At 34.7% G+C, this 15,257-nt stretch overlaps 1 protein-coding gene across 11 annotated transcripts in view; it reads right to left on the minus strand.

Moving 5' to 3' along the window:
- COL24A1 (collagen type XXIV alpha 1 chain) overlaps positions 1-15,257 on the minus strand; it is a 310,376-nt gene that overhangs the window by 225,496 nt on the left and 69,623 nt on the right. For all 11 annotated transcript variants that reach the window (XM_088791263.1, XM_088791262.1, XM_074335082.2 and 8 more), the window contains 2 exons: positions 11,487-11,540; positions 9,286-9,330 (listed from right to left, as the gene is read on the minus strand). In XM_088791263.1, the coding sequence (XP_088647389.1) occupies positions 9,286-9,330; positions 11,487-11,540 (99 nt within the window). The remainder of the gene's footprint in view (positions 1-9,285; positions 9,331-11,486; positions 11,541-15,257) is intronic.

Genomic DNA, 15,257 nt, shown 5'->3' on the forward strand with positions numbered 1-15,257 from the left:
CTCTGCCTAGACTTCCTCCAAATTATCAACTGTAATTCATTGATATCCCTCTTCTCTGTACCTATCCCGACCCTGAAAGCACATTTAATTCAAAGTCCTGCACCCTTCCATACACCTTGTCCAGATATAGTTAACCAAATATAGTTACTACAGACTATACCCAGTAAAATAGGATCCAGAAAATACATTTTTCCTGAAAAAGGCAGAATAATTTAAAAATTAATGACAATTTTTCATAATGCTCTATTAACAGCAGTAGTTTCTTTATGAACGGATAAACTGCAAACTTTTCCTAGGACACAGAAAACATTGTCTCCAAATTTTCCACAAAAATGTGTATATATATATATATATATATATATATATATATATATATATATGAAATACTACTGTGCAATATGTATTTTAAATAGTCTTGAGCTTAGGATAGAAACTAATAACAGTTGTCCAACAAAAGGATTTTATATTCTGAAATTTTAACCCTGGAGTTAGAAGCCAAAATACAGTTTACTTTAAATAGACTCTTGTAACAGAAAGATGTACAAGAAAAGAAGAGGCCTCCTTTTTATATTCAGAAAAGAAAACATCTCTGAAGTCCGGTTGTTACAACGCCCTGAGGGTATTATTTTGTCATCATTCTAAGACTGATATTTTGATTATCATAGGAAGAAAATTTAGTACATGTTTTCTCTTTGTCAAACTTTAAATGTAACATGATTTTTAACTAATGTAGTCCTATCAAGTCTGAAAACCTTAGAAAACCTCTGTATTTTGACAACAGTTTCTACATGTTGAGAGTAAATCCCAATATCCAACTTCATGTTTATCTTCAATCCCAGCAAGTCAGTTATGACATAAGTAATTTAGGTCTGTGGAGCCATATAAATATGCACAGCCAACTTAGTACAAGAGACTATTGATTAGATCAATCTGGGCGCTCTCTAAAACGCTTATTTTTTAAAACCAGTATAGAATTTTCTGACTGTGGCACTACAGAATGAGGTTTGGAAACTTTGCATTAAAAAGGAAGCTACTTGGAATTATGTAATACATGTAAAATCTGAAGTTAACAATACATACAAATCTCCTCTCTCTGCTTTCCGCATTTTTTATAAACAGTACTCTTCTTTTCTCATATAAATCAGTGGATGTTTTCATGATTTTAAAGATTCTGACGCACATCAGATATGTTCCAAGAAGCTTCTCAAATAAAGACACTAAAACATGTAAAATAGAACATGCTGTTTACAAGAGTTCTGACCGATAAAGATTGTCAACTACTGTTTTTTGTTTTTTTTTTAAATCTGATATCATTAGAGAAAGAACTTGAGATAAACTCTAATAACCAAAGGTAGCAAAAATAATGAATTAATAGCCTCTGGGGCTTCCCATTTTCAAAGGCTGGTTTTATTGACGGCACCCAGAGCCCCCATGGCTGTCCTCTAATAGTAACTGACAATAAGGACTTTGATCCATTTATGACTTGTAGGGAGTGAAGGAGAGAAAGAAAGAGGTAAGAACTATATCTTAATTCCCAAAAGCATAACTACACAAATAATAACTAATATATAACTGATTACATGAGGTCTTTAAAAATGATTGCTGTGATTAGTAAGTACCTGATACTAAGATTTTGAAATAAAAAATAGCTTATAATACAAAGAAAAAAGAACTCTTCAATGCCATCAATTCAATCTCTACATACTGAATAAGCAAGCACAATGTTTTATTTTGGGGAAAAAAAGAGTTTTTGGGGAAGTAAAATTTAAAGTGAAATAACTTTTAACACAAATATTAAATTTAAAAATGAGGCTAAATAATAAATATCTCTTGAATAACCAAAATAGTATGTTATTTTTAAATGTGTCCATTTTCAATAGCATTCATGTAATATTTATACTCTCTAGGGGAAGATAGCTCTTACTGCTAAACATATAATTTTATTTAAAAAAATACAGACATCACTAAGGAAGTTGGCTCACAACAACTTAATTCCATGCTTAGTGTTTACTCAGAAAAATAAGTGATCATTTGGCCATCTATGAGCATACGATTTACAGCAACATCTTTCAAAACCTAAGCTTAGCAATGTTACTAACTCGTTGAACAGTTATGGACAGAAATTTTACCAGTCCTCTATGTTCCTGTGCTATATGTATAAACGATACAATCTCTCTCTATAGATAGATAGACAGACAGATAGATATTTTAATATTTTTGAAAATGATTCATATCAAATACAGAGCTTCAGTACACAGAATAGAAACCAACTAAGTAGTCCAAAGAAGCTCATCTTGATTAATATTTAGAAAGACCTGAACATGGATTTTGAAGTTTTCTATGATTCTTATTTTCACTGTCAGAGTGTTTCAGACCACATAATTCAGAAAATGAAATTATTTTTGTTTGTTTTTTTTTGGTTTGTTTGTTTGTTTTTTACCAGTTTCTGGCCTTAATTTCAGAGAATTTAAAAATCTAAGTGTAAAATCTAAGTGTAAAAATCTAAGTTTATTTACAAAGTTAATAAAAAGAGTTATTGTTGTTCTACAAATTACATGTTACAATAATTATTTATAACTGAATCATACTATTCTATGTTCATAAGGCTGAGTACTTCTATCTACCTAAAATTTGAGGAAACAAGCTCATTTAAAACACAGGAAGACTAAGTTAATTAAAGGGGAGTGATAATAGTAATAACATACATCTTCTAATAATATAATATAAATGAAATAACATAGGATCCATATAGCAGTACTCTAATGAAGCATCAACCCACACTTCTAAATAGCTTTGAAAATGGCAGAAAATTGGAAGTAACAGTCTTTGACATATGCACAGCCAAAAGTTTCTTAGACATAGGTACTTTCAGATTTCAGCATTTCTAGGATTCTGTCACATTCTTTCAGATGTTCAGGTTTCTGTCATCTTCTTTATGGTGGCCTGAAATCCTTTAGCTCTGCCTCTATATTTAAATATCTATTTCACATATAACAATAAACAGTATACATAATTTAATAAATTACCAAGATAAAATGGTCATACTTGTATTCCATACACCTAATATTTTCCACATGAAACAGACTGGAAATATCACCAGATGTTTTCCTTTTACTGTTATTTAAACATTAATAAGTGACCATTCTTCTCAAGGAATTTTAATCGCCTAAATTGAAATACAAGTATCCCATGTTACATAACATCCCATGCATTATGTTTGCCCTTACTTATGTCAAAGTTATCGGAAGATGATTTTACTTAAACAGAGCATAGGGGAGCATTTACACATAAGATAATATTCTGGAAGAATCTGTCAGGTCAGCTTTGGCATAATTTGCCTTGTGGTTGTAACTGGATCTTACTCAAAGTACCGCAATTTCCTCATAAACATGGCCAGGTCATTGTGTGGTAAAAACAAGAAAAAGTTTTTTCATATGTACATATGTACATATAGTACATAAGACATATTACAGCAGCACACAAATTCAGATCTATAACTGAAGACATACAGAAGAAGCCCCAACGAGATGGGTAGGAGGCACGGAGATGCAGAACAGGCTGGTCCCACACCAGCGTGTGGCAATTAAAACTCGGGAGGGATATCTAAATTGTAGAGGTACCCCCTGAGGAGTGAGAGGTCCCAGCCCCACAACTAGTGTCCCAGCCAAAGGTTCCAGTACATGGAAGAGAAGTTCCCAGAACTTCTTGCTGTGTAAACCAATGGAGATCGTGGCTGAGTGACACGGAGAGCAGCTGGGGTCTGAGGTGTTCCTTTTAAAGAGCACACACACAGACTTGCTCACTGGCAAACGTGCTCGCTCTGGGCTCCAGAGCAGAGGCAGCAGCATGAAAGGCACCAGGTACATACAGGGTGGAACTAAATTATCTGCCTTCAAACTGAGGGCTTAAGGAGCAGCTTTCTCCCCAACAGAAGTGCTGGCAGAAGCCATTGTTTCTTTGTTGAGCCCCCCATCCCCCATGTGCAGACACAGGCAGCCGCCATATCTGAGACTCCATCAACCTGGCTAATACAATTCCTTCCCCACCCCCAACTCGGCTGATTCCCTGAGATCCTGCCCAACCAAACTTGTGGGTCCACCCAAGCTGCTTCCAGTGGCTTTGCTGTACAGCGGGCCTGTCTTGGCTCATGTTTCAGACTTCCTCAAATTCTCTCAAAGGTTCACAAACCCTAAATAAACAGCATCTTCCCTCGATGTGCCCTTTACCACTTGCTAGGCAGCCCCCAGCCAGCCACTAGTGGCAGCCGGTCTCGGTTTGCAGCTTGACCTTTCCCAGGTACCTCCAAGCCCAGTGCAGAAGGAAGACATTTGTGGATCATTTCGTGGTTCAGGCCAGGTGGCCCCCGGCAGGGCACAGGTGGAAGCTAAACTTGGCCTTCAGCAAGGCCACCCCCTGGAGTTCCCAGGGCTGGCATGCCCAGTGGCCAGCTTTGGACTGTGCTTGAGCACACCAGGCCACCTCCACAGACAACACACCCAAAGGGCAGAATGAGCAGGTACCAGAGCCCCTCTAAAGCAAATCCTGCTCCATAGGGTCAGTCCCTGCATAGCAGCTCCTCCACTGTAGTCACGGCCAATCCTCACAACCAATTAGCCTGAAGTTCAACCCCTTCCACTGATGTACAAACAACAAACAAGGCTCAACTACAAAAGGAGGGCAAACACAACCCACAAAAAGAACACTCTTGCAGCACCTGGCTTAGGTGACAGGGAGACTGCACCACTGGGCCTCATAGGACACCTGCTATATAAGACCACTCTAAGACTGGGAGACAGAGTGGCTCTACCTAATACATAGAAACAAACACAGGAAGACGGCCAAAATGGGGAGACAAAAAAAATTTAAAATGAAATGAAAGAACATAACAAACCTCCAGAAGAAGAACTAAACAAAATAGAGACAAGCAATTTACTAGATGCAGAATTCAAAACTGGTGATAATATCTCAATATCTCAGTGAGAACTTCAACAAAGAGATGAGAAACATAAAAACCGAGATAGAAAACACAAAAAAGAACCAGTCAGAAATAAAAAACACAATAACTAATATAAAGAATACATTATAAGGAACCAACAGTATTTTAGATGAAGCAGAGATTTGAATCAGCAGTTTGGAAGAGAAGGTAGCAGAAAACACCCAATCCAAACAGCAAAAATAAAAAACAATCCAAAAAAATGAGGATAGTTTAAGGGGCCTCTGGAACAACATCAAGCGCACCAACATTCACAACGTAGGGGTACCAGGAGAAGAGAGAGAGCAAGGAATTGAAAAACTAGTTGAAGAAACAGTGACAAAAAACTTCCCTAACCTGGCAAAGGAAATACACAAGCCCAGGAAATGCAGAGAGTCCCAAACAAGATGATCCCAAAGAGGCCACACCAGGACATCATAATTAACATGCCAGAGGTTAAAGACAGAGAGAGAATCCTGAAAGTAACAAGAGAAAGGCAAGGGATTGGCATGAAATATTCAAAGTGATGAAAAGCAGGGACCTACAACCAGAGTATTCTACCCGGCAAGGCTACCATTTAAAATCAGAAGACAGATAAAGAGATTCCCAGACAAGAAAAAGCTAAAGGAGTTCATCACCACCAAACCAGGAATGATGAATCTAAGAGGGACTTCAAGATGAAAATAAAAAGGGGGGGGGGGATAAAAATATGAATAATAAAATGGCAGTAACTATGTATTTATCAATAATTATTCTCAATGTAAACAGATAAAATGCTCCAATCAAAAGACACAGGGTGGCTGAATGAATAAGAGAACAGGACCTTTACATATTCTGCCTACAAGAGACTCACTTCAGATCAAAAGATACACACAGACTGAAAGTGAAGAGATGAAAAAAGATATTTTGTAAAAAACAAAAAACGCTGGGGTAGCAATGCTTATACCAGACAAAACAGACATTAAAACAAAGGCCATAACAAGAGACAAGGAAGGGCCCAGTCATCTCCTTTCTGGGTATTTGTCCAAACACTACTTCGAAGGGACATGTGCATCCATATGTTCAATGCAGCATTATTTATAATATCCAAGATATGGAGGCAACCTGGGTGTCCACAAATGGATGAATGGATAAAGAAGAGGTGGTATATATATACAATAGAATATTACTCAACCATAAAAGAGAATGAAATCTTGCCATCTGCAACAACATGGATAGACTTAGAAGGTACTGTGCTGAGTGGAGTAACTCAGACAGAGAAAGACAAATGCCATATGATTTCACTTAAGTGGGGAATCTAAAGAACAATATAAATGAATAAACAACACAGAAACAGACTCAGTTACAGAGAACATTTTGATCGTTGCCAGATGAAGGGGAGTTGGGGAAATGAATGAAAAAGGGGAAGGGATTAAGAAGTAAAAATTGGTAGTTACAAAATAGTCATAGGGATGTAGGGTATAGCATAAGGAATATAGTCAATAATATTGTATTAGTTTGGTACAAAAGTAATTGTGGTTTTTGCAATCATTAACCTTTTAAACTGCAACTACGTTTGCAACAACCTAATAATAACTATGTATGGTGTCAGATGCGTCTGAGATTTATCAGGGTGATCACTTCATAAGCTATATAAATGTCTAATCATGATGTTGTACAGATGAAACTAATATAATATTGTTATGTCAACTGTAATTGAAAAATAAAAATATTAAGAAGAGTACAGTCAAACAAAGAACCAAGTAATCATTTCATTCACTACTTTTCCACACTTTTCTTGAACTCTCCTTTTGAATCCAGTATCTGTTGAATAATTTTATAATTCCCAAGAGTAAGAAACCAGAAATTAACTATAAATTTCCATGGACAACTTTATAGTTCATTATGGAGTAGGAAACTAGATATACCTATACGTTGCCAAGATAAAGTTAATATTTGTATAAGACAAACCATATTAATAAATAAAGTTGGTAGCTACTTAAATGATATATCACAGGGGCTTTGAAAAAATAATGCCTAAAATTCCAGCATTGCAGATTACTTATTTTGTCTTAAACTATGCTTAAAATATAATCACTACTGGATAAGGTAACACTTTAAGCATTGGAAGTAATTTATATAGTGGCATGTAAACTTACCGCATTTTGCCATGTATAATGCGCACTTTTTTCCCCAAATTCGTGGGAAAAATAAGGATGTGCATTATACATGGCTAGTACTAATTCCATATCTATATAAATGTTTTTAATTCTTTTATTTATGCTTATGAGTTAAAAGTGTACTCTAGTAATCAATAATGATATCCATATGCAAAATAATACACCAGAATAGAGATAATTGGTTTTGTTGAACTTACGAGGCACTTGCAACAATGAACAACGAAGAGTTCTTGGCCTTCTATGATGTGTAAATATCGTAAGTTTGTTATCGGTACATAAAATTTCTTGTACCTTGTATCTGTTTTTGTGTTTTGCAATTATTTGTTACATAAAATTTGTTGTACCATAATATGTTAAAAAATAAATGCTAAAATTCCTTTATAATACAAAAAACAAGTACCTAAATGTAAACATATAAACATTTGAATTAAAAAATTGAAATGAAAGATTTTTTTTCCCTGAAGGATTGGGCCAAAAACTGGGTGCACTTTATACACGAGAGCGCATTATACCTGGCAAAATACAATAATTCAGTCTTTTACTGATAGCGTACTTTGAAAAGCGGAGGATGGAATAAAAAATAACACAGAATGGAGAAGACAGGAATAAAGAAGATAAACCACACACTATCAATTTTGAGATAGCCTATATCTGCATATTTACATTAGATATTTGACATATAATAGAGAGGTTATTGCTGTTGGGGTATGTGTATGAGGGCTAAAATGCAAATACATAACATACTAACATTTTGAAGTGTAACAGACTGTAATTAAATGAGATGGCATACAAAATATTTAGCAGAGTGCTTGAGAATAAAAAGTGGTGATGATGGTAATGGTGATGGTAAGTTCCTGTTGTAATTGCTGTAAGATTAGCTTTAAAGCTGAATGTCAATGTAAGAAAACATTGTTTGGCTTTTTTGTATTTCTTGACAGTTTGGTCAGTTTAATCTGAAAACATTAAAATCTTTAAAGTAAAAGTTTAAAATAAATTTATCACATATTTTCCAAATGTCATGAAAAAATAAATCATGTTCTTCTAAGCAGTGAGAGTAGAAGACAGATAACAGAAATATCTAAAAAGTAAGGAAAAGGATGCTGGATTTACGAGTATATTCAGAGGAGCTGGGCACAATTCTTGATTTTACCACTTTTAACTATGTGATTCTGAGAAAGTCTTTTAACACGTTGCGTACGGCGGGGTTTAAATCCCTCGTGAAGATTCTCATGATCCGTACGCAACGTGTTAACATTGCTGGACCTTATTCTCCTCACCCATATAATGGTGATATCAATTCCTATTCTAATCTACCTTCAAGAAATACCGTTAAGCTCGAAGTATAAAATGCTTTAAGAGGATATGAATATTCTAGTGAGATTTGTAATCCTTTAGCATTATCATGAAGATTCTATTTATATACACCAAAATTTTAGAAGAGCTGTTACGAAAAGCAATTTTCTTCCTTGTAGACTAGAGAACACAGTGTAGCACAGAATGTCTTATCCTAATAAATATCTTTGAATAACAGCACAAGCTATTAAAATAGCACAAGTAGTAAAAATAGCACAAGCAAAAAGCAGGTGGCTAATTAGCTGTCCCAAGTCAGCCAGGATAACCTGTGGATGCTTCCCTGGACCACAGTTTTCTCATTTGTTAAATAATGGGGTATTGGATGATGTCAAAAGTTCCGCCCATCTCTGAAATTATTATATTAACTGGCAAAATTCACTGTCATTGATTATTTTTTAAATTTGAAAATACAAGAAGTTATAGCATCTAACATCCGAAGCAGGCATTTAAAAAACCTCTGAAATATGAGGGTGAATACTGCTGTCCATGTTGTTTTAAATTGTTTGTGTATTTTCTGAACATGTTAGCCCCTTGTCATGGGGATAAAGTTCTCTTTCACTGGTTCATTAAATGGGTTGGAAGTGTTACATTTTTAGTTTTTGTTTTTAAATCTAAATTTTCCTTTACATTCTCAGGTATTATTTGATAGACTGTTCAAGTGGCAAAAAGTAAACTCTGTTGAATCAGATGGACAGTGGACAACAACAGCAACTACATTCATATTTTAACAGGTGAGAAATAATGCACATAATTAGATTATATTGTTCTAAACTGAGCCTCAGGAAACAAGAATAGAATTACCTGTCTTCCCTTAATACCCTTCTTTCCACGAATCCCAGGAACACCCTAGAATATAGAAAAGTCAAAAGTAAGTATTTGTTGAACAAGTGAATGAGATCTTTTCCCTCAAATATCACTTAATAAAGTACACTAAAGAGAGAAAAAAAAATGTTCTTTAAATTGGTGTGATATTCCAAAAAGTTTCAATATGTTAATTTAACTGAAGTGGACACTTTTCTTCGTAACAGAATCCTGATTTTACTCAGGAATCTATCCCATCTGGATTCCAAATGGGATCTTGACATACCTCTGGTGATAGTTATTCGTCCAGAGGTAAGCACACAACCAAAGTTGGCACAACCAGACAAACAGGAAGGTCTTTTTTTCCATACCCACTTACCTTCCTTCTGTCTCTGTCTCCCTGACTCACCATAGACAAAGGCACATTGAGCCCTTGCACTGGCAATCTTACAATCATATGGGAAACCAGCATTGGGATAAAGCCAACATTAGGCAAAGCCAAGCAGAGAGAAGGATGGTGATATCACTGGGTTCAAGATCATACTGTCCCTGGATCCCACCGAAGCTATGATTTTCGGGTCATGTAAGAAGCAATAAGGCATAGTACTTAGGCACTCAGACTTTGGAGCCAGACTCTATGTTGAAATCCTGGCTCTGCTCCTATTACTTGTATATAGTCTTAAACAAGTGTTCCTCTCTGTGTGCCTCATTTTCTTCATCTATAGTGAGAATCATAATAGTACCTTTCTCACTGGGTGAATATTAAAGGAGTTAATTAATATAAAGTATTTCTATAATGCCTTGCATATAGGATACAACCATTCAGTAAATAATTTGCTGTTATTATTTTCACCATTATTAAAACTTCCTCATTTTTAAGCCACTTTGAGTTGGGATTTTCTGTTAGTTGCAGTCCAAAGAATCATCCAAACTGATATAATCACTTTGAGACTTATAATCACTTCAAAGACTTAGAAAGTAGGAAATCTATCAGAACCATGTAGCTTGGGATTTATAGTACATATAGATAAGTTAGAAGATATCATTGGGTAAAGTAATCCATCCACTTTCAACTCAACAGTGTTTGACAAATACTCATCTAATGTCTCTATCATAAAAGAGTTTCTGGGACTCTCCAATTGCTCACCATTGGACTCATTTCATTAGGATTTTATGCATCTTTACAGAATACAGCTAATCTATTTGTTTGTTATTTAATGGGATCATGCTGAAGATATTTTTTGCAAGTGAAACAAATGTTCACCAAGAGAAAATTTTCACCTTATCTCACCAAAGAAGATTGGTCATTTTAACTGTCATTACAGCATATTTAAACTCTGAATATTTCTCCTCTAGAAGGGCATTCACAAGTAATTACAGAAAATGTGATTTAATTCACTTATTTGAAAAACCATATATTTGAAAAATTCATCTAACAAAGAATAATCTGGTTTACTTTCACTTGCAAAAATCAGTGTTCAGAAATGAAAACTTCCACTTGGACAGCATTCCTATAATAGAATTAAATGCTAAATTCTGAATATGATTCTCTGTTTTCAAGCCTTATGATAATATATTATTAATCACATTGTTTAATTCTACTGTTTTCAATTAATATTTACAATGTAAATGAAGGTATGCAAAAAATAAAAATAAAATCACTGAACTGCAATGGCACCTAAAACTAGGTATGATGAAGTTAAAATGCTAGACTTCTGTACATATCTTAATTTTTTTAACTATAACAAACCATTTTACAAAGATTCTATCTTTATACACAAGTACATACATTTATGAACATCCATCTTCCATTACTAAACAAAAAATATATCTTCTGAGGCTGAATTATTTAGTGTACATTACATTTTACAATACAAGCCCTGTCAAGAGTTTATATTCAAATTAAAGATCGACGAATTACAAAATAAAATTTTCATAATTGGATATTTTAATATTGCATTTTGTTTTTCAAATTGAATTTAAAATAGCTATATATATATTTGTATTACCTTACTTTCTCAAAACAAAATTTGGCAAAAACATGAGATAATCTAATTATGTATTTCTGATAGGTGATTTTCTTAAAGCTGGTTTGCTTCACTCGGTAAGATTACCCACCTGATATCTGAGTTTATGACCCCCGTTGTACATTATCATAAGTATGTAACTTTAGAAATGACATTTAAAGAAAATGGACTTACTCTTTCTCCTTCAGGTCCTAGTTGTCCTGCTTCGCCAGGAGAACCAATGAAACCCTTAAAGTAAACAAATCATTCTATATTATTTCATTTGAATAGTCACCCTGTAAGTAATTCCAAATACAGATACTTTTTTTCATAGTAATATAAAATTATACAATTTACCAGTATGGCTAACTTCCCCTCACCTTATGGCTTTTCTTCCAGAAGTTACAGATTAATCTTTTTGTTAAAGAAAACTAGTAGAGAAGCTCACTTAAGACATGGTGGCTAATAAACATCAACAAGACCAAATCTTTTTCTTCATTGAATTTTATAGTGGGAAGAAAATATACATATGTATTTAACTAAATTGTAAGGTGGAATGGAGGTATCAAAAGATTACAAGAAGTATGGAAGCCTCAAAAGACTGTAAGAAGTACGGAGGAGGAAGAGATTCATTCTAATGTGGCAGGAGATAAAGGCAATCAAAGAAGGTTTCAAAAGAGATTGGCTTTTTTTGTTTTGTTTTGTTTTGTTTCAGGTGTACAAAAAAGAGAGAGAGAGAGACTGGCATTTGAGATAGGCTTACTAAGTAGGTAAAAATCTTGATAAGCAAAGGACGGAGAAAGAACACTCCAAGCTGAACAATTACAGTAAGCAGAGATATATTAGAGAGAATTCAGGGAGTGTTTGTAAATGGTAACTGATAGCATTTTATGTGTAAGATGCTTTGGATAAGAGCAAAGACCGATTGTGCCATCATGAAGATTCCAATTGGCCTGAGAAACAAGAGTACATATAAATAACAATGCAAGGTATTTTATCCTAACATATTTTAGTTATATCTCACCTGTGGCAAATAATAATCTGTTTCATCAATTTAAAAGATAAAATGTACAGTAGTTTGGAGATCAGATTAAGGATAGCCTTAAATTTCAGGTGAAGATTTTCAGACTTTATATTTTAGACAACTGGAAGCTATTGACGCTGTGGAAGTGTGGTTGTGCCCTGATGTCGTTGTTTTTCTAAAATATTAATTTGTTGACAGGATACAGAATACATCTGAGGCAAGAAACACTGAATGTAGGAAAACCTATTACAAAGGCTCTTTCAATGGTCCAAATTTGAAGTAATATGAGTCTGGATCATAGATTCAGAAAATGTTACTTTAGTGCCTGTTGTGTTCCAGGAATAGGGATTATAAAGATGAATACAAAAATCTGTTCTCTCAAGAAATTCATAGTTTATTAAGAAATAGGATCATACAACAAGTAATTATATCACATGAAAATTGTGACATGATTATGTGACACGCAATGTGATAAATACTATATGCAATGGGAACTTTGGAGGCAGAATGACCAATTTTAACTTGAGGGAAAATTTAGGAAAGCTTTACAAAGGAAGCGACATTTAAGCTGAGTCTTGAAGGCATTCCAGGCGGGTCTAGTAATGTGCCCTCAATAAATCATTCAACCAATCAAACAGCAATGAAATGACATTGAATTTTCATAGAACTGTAGCTAGTTCTATGTGATTTGTAGGCAAGGGTGGGGGGAGTGTTGGAAAGGGTAGCAGTGGCCACATCATAAACTCTTATATATAATGATGTAAGTTTGGAATTTGTACTGTGAGCCATTAAAAATTTAGGCATAGTGTTGATATAACCAAATTTGCAGTTTATAAAATCCACTAGGATTACAGTAGGTCAACAGGTCTTTTTATATGTCTCTAAGTATTAAGGTAAAAATGATACTAAGGTTTATAGCTGGACTGACATAAATATAGAAAACAAATAGGAAAGCTGAGTGTGGTAGAAAGAGGATGAGGTTTTATAGTCATTTTGAGTTTGTGGTGATGATGAGACATTCAAATGTAATTATCTTGGCAGGGAACTGGAAATGTGAGACTCATAGAAAGCTCATAGAGAGACACGAGATTGGAAGGTGAATCAGATTGAAGGGTAGACTAGAGCTCTGAGAAGAAAACAAAAAATATCACTGAACCAGATAAAGAGGTTAAAATGGAGATGGGAGAAAAAGAATGACTTTTATGGATACAAAGAAAAGCCGAAATACAAAAATATTTGGAAGAGAGATGCAGGAGGCCATTTTGACTAAATTCCAAAGAAAAGGCTACTTATTTGAATCAGAGAATGGGTGATCTTTCAGAGGAAATTCTTCCATAATAATATACATTAAGAGAGAATTCAGGTTTTAAAAAAGTAAATGTCATTTGTACAGTATAGCAGCATTATTCGCAATAGCCAAAAGGTGGAAGCAATGCTCAACAGATGAATAGGCAAACAAAACGGCGTATACTCATACCATGAAATATTATTCAGCCTTAAAAAGGACGGAAATTCTGGCACACGCTACAATATGGATTAACCTTGAAGACAATCATGCTACGTGAAGTAAGCTAGCCACAAAAGGATAGGTAATGTATGATTCCACATAAATGAAGTACATAGAGTAGTCAAATTCATAGAGACACAAAGTAGAATGGTTGCTAGGGGCTAGGGGGTGGAGGGAGAACGGGAATTATTGTTTAATGGGTTTGGAGTTTCAGTTTGGGAAGATAAACAAGGTGCTAGAGATGGATGATGGTGATGGCTGCAAACAATGTGAATGTACTTAATGCTGCCTGCTATGAACTGAACATTTGTGTCCCCTCAAAATTCATATGTTGAAGCCAAATCCCCAATATGATGGTATTTGGAGGTAGGGCCTTTGGAAGGTGATTAGGTCATGAGGGTAGAGCCCTCACGAATGGGATTAATGCGCTTATAAGAAGTAATTGAGAGAGATGATGCTTATTTGAGAGAGATGATTACTTTCTTGGCCATATGAGGATACAGTGAGAAGATGGCTGTCTACAAGCCATGAAGTGGGCCTTCACCAGACACCGGATCTCCCAGGACCTTGATCTTGGACTTCCCAGACTCCAGAATTGTGAGATATAAATATTTATTGTTCAAGCCATCCGGTCTATGGTATTTTTGTTATAGTAGCCTGAACTACCACTAAACTGTACACTTTATATGGCAGATTTTATGTTATTCATATTGTACCACAATTTTCTTTTTAAGTAAATGTCTCAGGAATCATTTCTAAGTTGCCTTAAATAAGAACCTTGTGAGGGATTTAGTTCCTGAGGGTGAAAGCTACTTTGGTGTTGCCATTGAAGGAACGGTAGTTTTGTCTGACAAGGAAAAACACCTTTAAAATTCCCTATGTTCTACAGATTGTATGAACGTGCAAAAAACAAAGGGAATAATGAGAAAGAACTAGTTTCCGTCTACTTAACTTTAATAAGTGAAACACCTATAATTTATTTGCTTGAAAGCCAAGCATCTAGAGGATAAGGAAGGTTTATTTTAAAATAAGGCATCAAAATATTTCTAATACCAAACATTTAAGGTTATGATGACAAGCTGTTGCATGTATGTTCAAAATCGTCAGCTACAGATGGCTTCAAGTTTAAAAACAGTTAACTTGTTTTAATAGATACAACTGAACTGGAGTTTTGCTTATAAATAAAGACACAGATGCCCTAACTGGTATACATTTATCAGTGAACTAAATAATCAATTGAGTACCAAGAAGATGAAAAGTCAGACCTCTATTCAACAAATTCTATACAGGGTGCAAAGCATAACATTTTACAAGAAAATATTTTAAAGGGAACAATACTGTGAATAATTACATAGGTGTTTCATAAAGGTTTCTTGATCATTATTATGCTAAAATAAAATGTCAGGAGCACCCACCAAAGACAGGACACAGGGCT

Source organism: Rhinolophus sinicus, chromosome 14 (genome assembly GCF_057876585.1).
Source record: "Rhinolophus sinicus isolate RSI-liver-muscle chromosome 14, RSI-T2T, whole genome shotgun sequence".
In the NCBI taxonomy this organism is placed as follows: Eukaryota; Metazoa; Chordata; class Mammalia; order Chiroptera; family Rhinolophidae; genus Rhinolophus; species Rhinolophus sinicus.